Genomic DNA, 14,398 nt, shown 5'->3' with positions numbered 1-14,398 from the left:
CAGACAAACTTTAGGTTGCTATGGAAGTGGATTCATTTCAAAACACAGGGGGCGGTAAATGTTTAACTAGAGGAAACCAGGAAAAATACATTTGTTGTTCTGTTGCTTCGAGACCTTAACCTTCGTTTATTATAATTTAGTTTTAAAAGTTACATTACTAAGACTATCGAAGTTTGTTTACATGTTATAAAAGTAAGGAAACAATTTACATGTACTTTGTTGTAGCTGTTAAGACGAGGTGCAATTAGACCACTAGATGGCAGCAAATACTCATCTATTCATACAGAGAACATGGAGCTCTGCTAATGAGACAAGTGACACAGGAGTGTAAAAAATAAAATAATCACAAGATTTATTTAAAAACAGATCTGAAAAGACATAGGTAAAAGCTGAAAATCTCAGGAATTTCAAAAAAACATTATCTACACTTGAACACCATATTGAGAATTACACCAACAGCTAAATTTTAAACAATGTATTGCTGGGTGCCTTCCTTCAAATTCATAATTAAAAACTCAAACTCAGAAGAAATAGTTGAGTTGAAAAACGGTACAAAGACAAAATAATGAGCACAGAACAATGTACTGGCAACAAATCAGTTTCATTGTTGCAAAGCGTCATTCTCCCTATTATGCAGGTGAAAAAAAGTGCTTAATGGACTCTGGCATAGCAAGAAGGAATAGAGTTCCCTTCTCATAGTCTCTTGACGTTTCTACGACTTTGAGCACTTCCTGGAAGAAGTATGTCCTTTTTGTGACGGCCAACAGACTGGCTTCCACACTCTTTAGATCCATGAAAAGTGCACAAGCAAGCGGTGCAAAACTTGAAACCACAGTCGTCTCTACTGCACACACCTTCCCCTTTCACCGAGTGACATCTAGCAGGATGCTGACATCTAGGGCAGGGCTTCAGGCACTCATCATTGAAGAGAGTTTTGGCAACCTGAAAAAAAAAAAAAAGTTATAACATCACTCAAAGTAAATGTTTTGTGAACATTTCAATGTATAATTTAATACATCCCAATAATAACACACATGATTTTTGTTCAGGCTGTGTGCTTTAGTGCATTTAATTGAAAATGAATAATGCAACATCAAAATGCTATGTTCGAGCTTTAAGTTGTGTATGTTTATATCAGTAACGACATTTCCATTTGGGGAGATGTTGCCAGGTGCCCAGATTTTGAAAGGGATCAATCACTAAATATTTCTTAGGCATGTTAAGTTTCAATGTAAGTCAATGCACAAAAAGAGCTGACACATTGCGCTTGGTTTAATGAGAGATTACATTTAGACTGAGGTGAAGTTGTCTGTCAATTAGGAGGTGACCATGCAAGTACAGATATTAAAAAGATACTGAAAGGTTGTTGTCATTTAATTGAAAACACACACACGTGCATAGGGAAACTGAAAAATGACCTGGTAGAGTGTGGATTACTAGTCTTATGGATGGATTTTGTGGATTATTTACACACTGAACAAAACACCATGACTGAAGAGTAAGTTATGACTAAGAGAAGACTTTATAATAAATGTTAGAGGAAATCTTTGTGATGTTTTAAACTCACTTCTAGATATTTCTCTCGTTTGCTGCTGCTGCCTGATTGTACGACACAGTGCTGTAGTTGGACTGAAGTTCTATTTCCTGACTGCGGGGTGCAGTAGATTGAAGTCCTGGACTGAGCCTGAACCGTCTTGAGGGCCGACCTCTTTAGAAGAGTCAGTCTTGTCTCTGCATCAGGGACATGGACTGCACCACTGAGCTGAAGGACAAAAGCAAAAAGTTTGAGGGTTATTTCAAATCAGCACACAAACATGTTAATGTCACAATGGATGTTTTTCCTTTCACAGCTGATGCAATATTACTGCTTGAATCAGACAGCAACAGGCACATTGTCACAGAAATATACTGACAACACTATAGTGACTATCAGCCAATAGTAACTAATATAGCAAATCTCCTACCTCAAGAGAGGCAGTCACTTCACTCAGGTAGCTTCTAATCCTGAAGGCAGCCCGCTTGTCCTGCCGGATAATTTCACTCCAGCTTTTACACACTTGACCACACCTGACAAATAAACAAATGCAGGTATGAGACCAATATTTTCAGCACTCACTGCACCTCGTCAAGCCTGATGGTTTGAGAAATAATCAGGTTCTACACTAAATTAATAAAACTATACAAAAGCAAGTTGTCAAAACTTTGAAGGTGAAATACAGATCTTTAATTAAAAGCTTTCATACATCTTCTACTTGGACAAGAATAATGTCCTGTACTTTGGTCTGAGTTAAGCATCCATTATACATTTAAATGTGTATTAAATTGACAGGATTCTGTACAACTTATTGTGTACACTATAAGATTTTGAACATAAATGGTCATGTGCGACAGTAGCATAAGATAAATCTGATGGGAATTGAGCTATTTCGTCATTGAATGTGCTGAGATATACAATTAATGAGTAGAAAAGCTTTTGTTTGTTTTATAGAAGTGATAAGTAAAGTTTGTTAAAACATGACCTCACCTGTGGATGCTCTCAGAGGCAAGGTGACTGAGTATGACAGCGAGGATGTGCCTGAGGTTCCTCTTCTTCAGTTCTGTGAGTATGTCTACCTTTCCTACCCCCATCTTCCTGCCAATCAGTCCTGCCAATGGCATAGCTGTCCTAAATGTCACAGGGGTCTGGGCCAGTGCTGCTGTGGACTTCAACTGCTCCTTCAGGCTTGGACTTTGGCCAGCAAACATCTGAGCTTTCTGCTGGCACATAGCATGAACAAGCTGCAAAGCTGGAGTCAGTGAGAGATTTAATGGGGTTGTCCTGAGAGGGTTAACATCTGGATAAGCAGCTGTGCCTAAAGGTTCCATGTTTTCTGGCATGGCGGAGGTGGCTCTGAGAGGGGTGGCATAATCTGGTTTTGAATAGGTCAAACCATCAAAAGTCAAACTATTATCACATTTAATAGAGAGAACCCTGCGAGGAGTAGCATCATCAGCAAAAACATCTTTAGAAGAGCTGTGGCACAGATTAAGATGTTCATGTTTTCTGTCTGCTGGGTCTTCCTCTGACTGAGAGCCCCCTTCTTTTAGCGTGGAGAGCCTGTGCTGACGCTGCAAACGGGAGTGCCGCTTTGCCTCCGCCAGATTTGGGGTTTCACAGTTTTTTCTGGAGGCAGCGAGCAGCAGCTCCTGGAATGAGCCATCGTGGTCCACTGAGGAGTCTTGGGAACTGAAACCACTGTCTTCACACACCAACCTATTGCAGGGTTAGAAGGGAGTTAATGCCATCATGCTTTCTGATTAATGAAAAGAACATTATTTTATTCATAGCTTCAAGTATTTGGCTGGAAAAATTAAAAATACATTGTGAAAGTCAAATCTTAAAAAAAACATGTACCTGATGTACCTGGGTGTATGTGAGGAGGATGGAGTGCAAAAGAAGTAATTGAGGTCATTTTTCACAACACTGACTGGTGATTGAGAGTTTTCCTTGGATGAGACAGGCAGAGATTTTCTAGAGTTCGGAGTCTCAATAATCATTTGATCAGAGGCAGAAAAGCTCTTACTGAAATCTGCACTTGAGAGGGAACCTATTCTCTCAAAATTGGCAGGATGACCAGAGTGGAGTTTACCATCTTCAATAGTGGAGGTCCTCATCTGTGAAAACAGGACACGGCGTTTCCTGCCAGATAAAGGCAGGTCCTGTTTTAGGTTTAAACTGCTTGATGCCAAAGCCCCCATCACTGAGTCTAGAGAGTCCAAGGATGCACTGAGCCAGTGATCAGACTGGATACTGATGGTGGAAGATTCAGTCCTTCTGTTGCTCAGTGATTTTGTGTTGTCAGTTTTGACATCTGTGTTCGGGTTGCACATCAGAAGTCTGTGTCGCAGCGAGGCATCTCTTTTATACACTTTTGGAGTTTCACACCAACTAACTGTTGATGGCAGCTGTGTTGCCCTGGAGTCCTTGTACAAAAACCTGGCCGACTCTCTGCTCCTCTCTTTCGGTGTGACAGGAAGTCTGAGGTTCTCTTTGGGCTTCTTATTGAATTCAACAGGTGACAAAGACCTACAGAAGTCCCCTCCACTGATGCTCTGTGGACTGTAGAATAACCCGGAGTATCCACTGTCAAAGCAGTCATCATAACAGTGCTGCTCTTTGCACCTGGCAGGGTAAACATTGGATTCAGGTGTGTACTGCATTTCCCTCCTCTGATGTGCAAATTTTTCCCCAGAACCACGAGGTGAGGTGACCTGCACACAAAAAAAAACAGTAAATAATATGTCCACTTAAGCATGGCATTAAATAACACAGCACAGCATTCAGCGTTCTTGCCTGGCTACTAACTCATAATTGTGTCAGTGTTACCTGAGAGATTATGTAAAAACATAGTTAATTGTCACAAAGCTAAGCCATCTTCCCTGCTGCATGTGTTTGTAAAGTTTCTAATTAGGCACCATTTTAGGGCTCTTTTTTTGGGATAGATGATAAAAGAAAAAAGTGGAGTCAGTCCTTCAGTGGTTCCCCGTTTACAGAGGCGTCAGTCTGAATCAGATCCTGACAGAAACTCACAGTCTGCTTCATCAGCGTTGCTATGAGAGGGCTTGTTGTTGATTTGAATGCGCGGGTTCTTTGTGATGCCGCTATAAAGTGAGCTTGAGCCGCCAACTCAACGTGTCCGGACTCGTTCTCCACTGCCTCCAGTGGACCCCCGGGATTCCTACGTTTATTCCCAGTGAACACTGAGCCAACACCAGCTAACGAGACAGCTGCTGGTTCATTGGGTGACTATTCATCTTAGTGTGCACGTTCTGATGAGCAAAATGACGTTATACACAGACAACCAAGCATTAGATCTAAAGCCTTGAAATGGGCTTGACAAATAACCTTAAATTACGCTAAACACGTACTGTTACGTAACAAACGCGTTAGGGTAATGAGCACGATGTGAGACACCTGCGTTAATGAGAAATCCACATGCTGACAAACAAACTCCGTGCGTGTAGCAAACACAATATAAACACATAGACCTAATAACAACAGGTCAGCTTGGTGTTTGCATCGACTTATATACAATTACCTTTACACCACATAACGTGTGCAATACATTCAACATAGTAGGGAACGACACGCTTCCTGAATGGTAATGGCTCACCAAACTGAATAAAAACACAAACTATTGTGCATTTATACCTGGATTTTGAAAAGGATAACAACTTACTTGTAGATGAAAGTGGGCCAATGTGAAGTCAGTGCTGTTTGGTCGGGATCAGCTGAAGAAGTTAGAATGCGCCCCTCGTCCTTATTTGTGATTGCTTCATGCTGGCCCCGTCACCGAGCAGCCACCTTTTCAAATTTGGAGCCCACTGTGGACGGTGTCACGTGTTTCCGCTTCAGCGTGCAGCTGGAGAGACATTAAGCTCGTAGAGGCACTTCCGGTAGCAACAGATACTGCCACTCATGTATGGAGGTAGATTTGTGTCTTTATTATGCAATCAAAAAGAATAGGTTTGAGAGCAAACTTTCCACACTGCAATCAAAAAATAGATTTGAGAGCAAAACTATCAACACTGCAATCAAAAAATGTTTTATTGCAAGTTAAATAAATGTGATTAAAAATGTATTAATGGGAATCCAAAAGTTTTGTTTGCAAATACAAAAGATTTGTTTGCGAATCCAAAAGTTTTGTTTGCGAATCCAAAAGTTTTGATGGGAATCCTAAAGTTTTGCTTGCGAATCCAAAAGCTTTGCTTGCTGTTGAGCTGAATCTCGTGGGCGGGACCTACGCCGAAAGATGTAAGACACGTCTCTATTGGCCAGTCTCGATCGGAGTGACAGCTTGGCAACACCCACAGTTAGTAACGAGAGAGGGAGTTTTGAAGTCCATGATGAGAACGAGCAGGACTCGGGAGCCGAGAGGATAGAAAGTCAATGCGCAGGTATGTCTTCCGTCATAGTAATAGCAAGAATGTTATGTTTCAACTGGTGCATGTAGATTGCTTTTGTTTAACGATATGTGGATGTTGTAATGGGTTAAAAAAATACATATTATTTTATCAGCCTGTAGCTGCTAGCTTAGCTCAATTAGCTAGTCATAGGTACGTTACGTGCCCAGGCTGCCTATTAGCCTGCATGACGTTGTGCATGTAGCTACTAGTTAACAGGACTATTTGTGTTCAACGATCTAACGTTAGCTTATGTTATATTTGTGATGTGCTGTATTATTTGATCAGCCTTTAGCCAGCTTAGTTAGCGTTAGTCACTTTCTCATCTTAGGTGTCGCGCTAGCTGAGCTGTCTGGGTTTCCATCCACATGTTTTTGTGTGCGTTTTCAATGTTAATAATAGCGGCAGACGAAAAACATCAGATCTGTGTGGAGCGATGAGGAGACCGTAACCTTCCTCAAATTAATACATGAAACAAACATCAATGTCATATTTCCATCGTGTTGTCTACATTGTTTTTCAACGTTTGAGGTTTGATTGGCGCTGCGCCACCTACTGCTTATCTCGATGAACCAACTTTTGGGCCACCAACCAAAATTAACCTTTGGGAATATGGCTTTATGGTTACTTAGCTTTATAAGTATGGGAATGTGTAGTGACACGGTATTATTGAAAATGGCTTAAACACATAGCTAATAATACTTTCTCTGTTTCCCAGAATGGAAAAACAACCCGGCAGATCACAGGCCCAGGTAGGGTATTGGCTCATTTCTTCAAATTTATATTTGTTCATGGTGTTGTCATTGTGGGAAATAAGGGATCAAATATTACTTGTTTTCCAGTATTGTCCTGTAGTATTGTACAGCTTGTGCATTACCGGAATCAATTGTTAATAACATTTATGCTATGCTCTGTATGATCACATTACAATGTTATGCACCTTAATATAAGCATATTATGATTATAAAAATGATAGATGAAATTTCTTGCAGCAAAATCGAGTTTTATACTAATAAGTGCAAGCTTAAAATTGTATGTGTGAAACCACTATCTTTTTGTTATCTTACTTTCATGTTATCTTAGGTTTGTTTTACCTTGTTGCAGGAACCCATGCGATGGCAGCTCCTGCAGAGAGTCAGGGATAGACTTACTTCTGTCATCAACAGGCAACCCATTGACTTTGAATACCTGCACTTTGTTTGCTCTCAGGAGTTGCAGTTTGTTCGAGCTGGGGCAGCCTATATTGACCTTCCTGAGTGTGTTGTAGGCAGTCTACAACAGCTGTCTGAAGTTGTCAGCACTTATCTCTCACAGAGTATTGTCCCTCCACTATTGGATGATGTAGCTGTGGTTGAATGGACTGGGAGTGTGGGGCGACCCCGGCTAAACATAGAAAGTCAAACCCTCCTGAATCTACTCAGTTCTGGGTTACCACTGACTTCTTTGACTGACCTCCATGGCATTTCAAGGTCAACTCTGTATAGACGGATGCAAGAGCATAACCTCTCTGTCAGAAAATGCTATTCTGACATATCAGATGATGTGCTAGATCAGAAGGTTAGGTCTATAAAGGCAAGAATGCCCCATGCTGGCTACAGGCTAGTGAAAGGATCTCTACAAGCAATGGGGCATCGGATTTCGTGGAGAAGAGTAAAGATGTCATTGCAGCGTGTGGATGGTGCAGGAATAATTGCCAGGATGGTCCAGCTGTCTTGCATTGCAAGACGGACATACTCTGTTCCCGCTCCCTTGTCTCTTGTCCACATCGACACAAACCACAAGTTAATAAGGTGTTATTTCTCCTACTGAACAATTTCTAATCATTGGTGATTTTATGTCACCCAATTGTATTATCAGTGCTGTATAAATATTACCTTTTTATTAGGTACAACATTGTGATTTTTGGAGCAATTGATGGCTTTTCAAGGAAGGTAATGTTTTTTTGTTTTTTTCAATCCCTCATTCACTATTTATCTTGTGAACTACTACACAAGTGTCCCACTTCGTTACAGATCTTTTACCTGGACACAGCTGGGAATAACAGAGCAGAGACGGCTTTTGGATTCTTCATGGATGGAGTTCGGAAAAATGGATGGCCATCAAGGCAAGCGCATTAAATTAGTGTTCAGAAGATGACAATAAAATGTCAACACACACAATTTTAGAAATGAAGTGAAATAAGTAATTTAAAAACAAACAAAATACCAATCCATGTTCCCAACAGCTGGGGTGACTGGTAATGAATGTTTGATCACTTCTCTGCTTCAATTCAATGACATTTTGGGGCTTACCTACACTCATTTAGTTATTCCAGTGGCATAGAAGAGACTGTTGTAATAAAAAAATAAGTGGAAATTATGCTTGTTTCTAACACAGTAAAATATATTATTTTGTACCTTGTCTTTCTCTTTCAGAGTACGAGCCGATCAAGGGGTTGAAAATGTAGACATCGCTAGATGCATGTTTACTGTGCGAGGAACAGCCCGTGGCAGCTTTATTGCTGGAAAAAGCGTCCATAACCAGAGGTAATTGAATACCAGAGCTCAACTGTTTCAGAAAATATTAGAATGCATATAACCAACCCCTCGGGTAAAATGTATGAATGTTAATATTAAATCCCATCAGTTTTCAAAATCTTCTATGCCATAAAGTCATTTTGCAGTTCTAAATTTATCTAAAAATAAAGATGGGAAATGCTTTGAAGTTGATTGTAATAAGTTTTTCGGGTGTTGCTGCTTTTTAATAGTGGACATTTTCAGGTTTTAATTCAGTGTTGTGAAAGCCTTACACGGTCTTGTCTCATCTGTATCCCCTCGCTCGTTTTTAGAGTGGAACGCCTAACGTACTACGACGTGCTCCACAGTTTGGAGGAAGAGGGCTTCATTGACCTGTCCATTGCTGTCCACCTCTTCTGTGTGGGCTATGTCTTCATACCACGACTACGATCAGATTTGCAGCATTTTACGGAGAGCTGGAATTGTCACCCCTTAAGCACAGAGGGACATCTGACACCGAATCAGCTATGGATGATCGGGATGCTGCAAGCACCTGTGCCAGAGCCAGACCTGGTAGAGGTATGTATAAGGTCATACGAGACTAACCTGCAAAAAGGGTCCGATGCGGGAAGCAAAACTTAAATGAAAACACACCATCTTAATATAAACAGGGCATGAAGACTGTTTGTGATCTCTGATCTGATATATGGGTGTAGAAGATAATTCTACTTTCCAGTAATCTGATGTCTGATGTATGGATGGCTTTTATTGGTCATTCCAGATCCAGCAAGCTGAGGAGCAACCCTCTCAGGAACAGCAAAGTGACAACACTGAGCATGGAGTTATTGTACCAGACATCCAATGTCCCCTGTCAGCTGAAAGACTTGCTGCACTACAGCACCTAGTGAACCCCACCACAGAGTCCTCATCCTTTGGTCGGGACATCTACTTGCAGGCTCTTGGAACAGCTTTCGGACTCTAACATTCTGACATGCACACATGCATCTTTTCAACCTGCCATAATTACCTCAGATTCTAACAAAGGCAGTTCTAACTTATTATCAAGAAGCAAGTTTTTTACTTTCTCAACCAGCATTTATGTGAATTATACACAAATAAAGCCCAATTTGAGTAAAAGTGTTGTAGTTTATATTAATTTGACTTGCCTGTAATTAAAAACAGCATTCTAAGGCCAAATTAAGGGATTTAGCAATTCACATATGTATTCATACAACTCAAATAGTTTAGTGCAAATATATATATATTTTTTTATTCAATCAGAACAGAACATTGTCAATATGTGTGCCATATTGTTGTGAACCACATTAATATACACTCTTCGCAATGACAATTGGACTTAACATTGACATTATTTAAAACGCTAAAATATTAGGTTTGGAGTCTGTTACGCACACTTACTTAGAACAGGATTTAACACAAACACGAGGTGATGTCATGGCAAGGGGGGAGTGGCAGGAACTGAACTGACAAGAGAATTATTAGACATGGCTAGGAAAAGACTAGATGAACAAACTAAGTAGAACAGAGTAAACTAGATCAGAGTATCGTTTACTAGCTACAGTCTGTCAAAGCTTGCACCATATTTAATGGCAGTTTGCAAGTTGGTTTTAAAGGACTCGTAATCCCCCAGATGAGCTGTTGGAAGTGTAACAGTGTTGGTGCAAGCACTAACAACAGGATAACATACAGTGTGGCCTGGCATGTGCTCTAGACAGTTGTGGTCAAATACTATGGCTATTTTGAATTTCTGTCTCTCTGAGACAAGCAAATGCCTGTGTGCCTGCCCAGTCATCCATTGCATCACCATGGGCACAGAGGGTGTCTCTCCTTCAACCTCATTTTCTGGTTGTGTGTCTTTGAAAGAAAAGGGGATGTTAGAATCAATATCTTCTTCTGAAGTGACAAACTTTCAAAGCTTTTAAATATACCAACAAGGTAAGTGCAGAGCAATATTTTGTAACATAAAACTCTCACTACACAAATCACCAACAAAATCCAACACTGATGAGCACGTCATATATTATGGAACCAGTTCTTTGTTGCTGACTGTTTGATATCCTTATCCTTGACTTAGAAGCTCGGCTCAGCAGCTTAGAAACTCCGTTAGCTGTAGTTAGCCGGCTCCCGCTAGCCGCGGAGCCACCTAGCTTAGCACGTAGCTTAGCCTTAACGAGCAGTCCCCAGACTAGTCCCGTGCAGCCGGGAGCCCAGGGCAGATGGGTGACGTTCCAGAGGGGGCATAGTGCTAGACTTAGAAAGCCCACGATTAAAGAGCCACCAGCTCACGTTTCAAATAGATTCTCTCCACTCAGCGAGGCACCCGCTGATAAACAAACTCTGATTATTGGCGACTCGGTTCTGAGAAACGTCAGGTTAGCGACACCAGCGACCACAGTTAATTGTATCCCAGGGGCCAGAGCCGGCGACATCGAATCTAAACTTAAGTTAATGGCTAAATCTAAAAAAGGTAAATACAATAAAATCGTAATTCACGTCGGCAGCAACGACTCCCGGCTTCGTATGTCGGAGGTCACTAAATTGAATGTTGAGTCGGTGTGTGCTTTTGCTAAAACGATGTCGGACACAGTAGTTTTCTCTGGCCCGCTCCCTAATACAACAGGTGATGACATGTTTAGCCGCATGTTGTCTTTTAACCGCTGGCTGTCGAGGTGGTGTCCTGTAAACGGCGTGGGCTTTATAGATAATTGGCTAACTTTTTTGAGAAAACCTGGTCTTGTTAGGAGAGACGGCGTTCATCCCACTTGGGATGGAGCAGCTCTCTTATCTAGGAATATTACTAAGTCTATAACATGACAACCCATAGTTGGGACCAGGAAGCAGAGCTGCAGTGCTAAACACTTCTCTGCGCTCCCTCTGGATCAGTCACAAAACCCCATAGAGATTGTGTCTGTTCACCGTCCGATTAAATTATTGAAATTAAACAATAATAGAGCGAGAACTCCACACAAAAATTTAATACAAATTAAAACAACCTCTGAAACAATACAGGAAACCCAGACTTTTAAATGTGGTCTTTTAAACATTAGATCACTGGAAAAAAAGGCTCTTTTAGTTAATGAAATAGTCTCTGATTACAACATAGATTTATTGTCCCTCACTGAGACGTGGCTGCATCCTGATGATTATGTCAGTCTAAATGAATCTACTCCCCCCAGTCATATCAATTCACAGGTTCCTAGAGAAATTGGGCGAGGAGGTGGAGTTGCTGCTATTTTTAACTCCAGTCTATCAATTAATCCTAAACCTAAACTCAGCTACAAGTCATTTGAATGTCTGGTTCTTAGTCTTCCACGCCAATCCAGGAACCACCAACAGCCAATCATATTTGCCGTAGTTTACCGTGCTCCCAGGGCTTATACTGAATTTTTAAAGGAATTCCCTGTGTTTTTTACTGAAGTTTTTATCAAACTTAGTCCTAAAGACCGATAAAATTATTATTGTTGGTGACTTTAATATTCATGTTGATAATAATAAAGATTGCCTTAGCGTAGCATTTATTTCAATACTAGACTCTATTGGTTTCAGTCAGTGTGTGCACAAACCTACTCATTGTGGTAACCACACACTTGACCTTGTATTATCGTACGGTGTCGCAATTGAAAATTTAACAGTACTTCCGCGCAATCCAGTTCTATCAGACCATAATTTAATAACCTTTGATTTTTCAATAACTGAATATATGCCACTAATAAAAAATTCATTTTCTAGATGTCTACCTGATAGTGCTGTAGCTAAATTTAAGGAAATAATCCCAATTACATTTAAACCCGTATTAGCAGTAGATATAAACAACAAATTCTTTAAAACCCTGAGCTCCATTGAGATCGACCACCTCGTTGATAGCTCTGCAGACTCATTACGATTAACATTAGACTCAATAGCGCCTCTAAAAAAGAAAAATGTCAAACATAGTAAATTAGCTCTAAAACAGTTAAGACTAAAACAGTTAATTAACATTAATGGAACCGCCCTTAACTGGTTTAAATCGTATTTTTCTGATCGCTCCCAATTTGTGCAAATTAATGATGAGTCATCTGTGCGCACCAAAGTTAATCATGGTGTTCCACAGGGCTCTGTGCTCGGCCCAATTTTATTCTCATTATATATGCTTCCACTAGGAAACATTATCAGGACACACTCGGTAAATTTCCACTGCTATGCGGATGACACCCAGTTATATTTGTCAATAAAACCTGAACAAAGTAATCAATTAACTAAACTTCGAACATGTCTCAAGGACATAAAAACCTGGATGACCCGCAATTTTCTCTTATTAAACTCAGACAAAACAGAGGTTATAATACTTGGCCCCAAACACCTTAGAGATGCATTATCTAATGATATAGCTGCGCTAGACGACATTGCCCTTGCTTCCAATGAAACAGTCAGGAACTTGGGAGTGATCTTCGATCCTGATTTATCCTTTAATAGTCACTTAAAACAAATTTCTAGGACCGCTTTTTTCCACTTGCGTAATATTTCAAAAATTAGACATGTCCTTTCACAAAAAGATGCAGAAAAACTAGTCCACGCCTTTGTTACATCGAGACTGGACTATTGTAATTCATTATTATCAGGCTCCAGCAGGAAGTCGTTAAAGACTCTACAGCTTGTCCAAAATGCTGCAGCACGTGTCCTGACGAGAACAAAGAGAAGAGAGCACATTTCTCCAATATTAGCATCGCTACACTGGCTTCCAGTTAAATCTAGAATAGAATTTAAAATTCTCCTCCTCACCTTCAAGGCCCTTAATAATATAGCGCCTTTATACCTTAAAGAGCTGTTAATACCTTATAAACCCACTAGAGCACTCCGCTCCCAGAATTCAAGCCTACTTGTCGTCCCTAAATTCTCTAAAAGTAGAGTAGGAGCCAGAGCTTTTAGCCATCAAGCCCCTCGGCTGTGGAATAATCTACCACTTTCAGTTCGGGAGGCAGTCACCATCTGTTCGTTTAAAAGTAGGCTCAAAACCTTCCTTTTTGATAAAGCTTATAGTTAGAGCTAATTAGTGCGCCAGAACGTTACTTGTTCTATTTTATGACACATGACACACGGAGCTTCTCTTTCCAGCTTCTCCTTCCTCTTCTCCATCCCTATCCCCCTTCCCCGGAATCCCTTTGCTTTATCACCCGCAGATCCAGGGCCTCTGTGGCCGCACCATGGATTACGGTTTGTGGATCGCGCACCGGGGGTCGCGGTGTTGGATCCAGTGTGGCGGATTCTGAGTCATGTGGGCTGATCGTGGTGCTGGTGGCGGACCCTGTGTCGCGTTGGCATTGGGCACGGGTGGTGGACCAGGACCGCAGTGGTGGCTTGTGATGGGTCCTCCTGGTGGGCGGCGGTGGACGGTGACTGAGGACTGAAGTGGCGTCTGGTCTGGATGGTGGATCGTGGTCTAGATGGTTGCTGAGCATGGACTGTGCTTCATCAATGCTGCTAGAGACTTTGATTATTGATGATGTTCTCCTGCACGTGGCATCTATTGCACTTCTGTCCGTCCTGGGAGAGGGATCCCTCACATGTGGCTCTCTCTGAGGTTTCTACATATTTTTACCCTGTTAAAAAGGGTTTTTTGTAGTTTTTCCTTACTCTTGCTGAGGGTTAAGGACAGAGGATGTCACACCCTGTTAAAGCCCTATGAGATGAATTGTAATTTGTGAATATGGGCTATACAAATAAAATTTGATTGATTGATCTTTGGTTTATCACAGTTTACTCAGGCACAGTATCAGTCACACTGTAACTGATACTGGGAATAGTCTTAGAGTTTGAGCTTTTCTTGATTCATTTTGAGTGAATCAAGAAACCCCCTAAGAGCTAACACACTATCTAATACACTTTCATAAACCAGTATATATGTTACTGAATAAATCACAAACAGCTTTTGTTGCTCTCAGACGGTGTGCCGGCAGTGACAA

General features: G+C 41.0%; 2 protein-coding genes across 4 annotated transcripts; one reads left to right on the top strand and one right to left on the bottom strand.

Annotated features, from left to right (window-relative positions):
• Window positions 1–282: 282 nt before the first annotated feature.
• Window positions 283–5,381, bottom strand: fbxo43 (F-box protein 43). Of its 2 annotated transcripts, none has more exons than XM_062398512.1 (6): window positions 5,220–5,381; window positions 3,404–4,251; window positions 2,525–3,253; window positions 1,965–2,067; window positions 1,568–1,762; window positions 283–942 (listed from the first exon to the last, which is right to left on the bottom strand). In XM_062398512.1, the coding sequence occupies exons 2-6, from the start codon at window positions 4,198–4,200 to the stop codon at window positions 694–696; spliced, it is 2,073 nt and encodes a 690-aa protein (XP_062254496.1). In that variant the 5' UTR covers window positions 4,201–4,251; window positions 5,220–5,381; the 3' UTR covers window positions 283–693. The 2 variants fall into 2 exon arrangements, with proteins under 2 accessions (XP_062254496.1, XP_062254495.1); XM_062398511.1 differs by having other exon boundaries at window positions 285–942; window positions 3,395–4,251; window positions 5,220–5,380.
• Window positions 5,382–5,737: 356 nt separating this feature from the next.
• LOC133964430 (uncharacterized) lies at window positions 5,738–9,575 on the top strand. Of its 2 annotated transcripts, none has more exons than XM_062398507.1 (8): window positions 5,738–5,937; window positions 6,662–6,695; window positions 7,048–7,724; window positions 7,829–7,874; window positions 7,956–8,047; window positions 8,358–8,468; window positions 8,771–9,017; window positions 9,220–9,575. In XM_062398507.1, the coding sequence occupies exons 1-8, from the start codon at window positions 5,930–5,932 to the stop codon at window positions 9,418–9,420; spliced, it is 1,416 nt and encodes a 471-aa protein (XP_062254491.1). In that variant the 5' UTR covers window positions 5,738–5,929; the 3' UTR covers window positions 9,421–9,575. The 2 variants fall into 2 exon arrangements, with proteins under 2 accessions (XP_062254491.1, XP_062254490.1); XM_062398506.1 differs by having other exon boundaries at window positions 7,048–7,733.
• Window positions 9,576–14,398: the final 4,823 nt, after the last annotated feature.

This window comes from Platichthys flesus, chromosome 11 (genome assembly GCF_949316205.1).
Source record: "Platichthys flesus chromosome 11, fPlaFle2.1, whole genome shotgun sequence".
Taxonomy (NCBI): domain Eukaryota; kingdom Metazoa; phylum Chordata; class Actinopteri; order Pleuronectiformes; family Pleuronectidae; genus Platichthys; species Platichthys flesus.
Note: the sequence above shows the minus strand (reverse complement) of the source record. Positions and strands in the feature narration are given on the sequence as shown.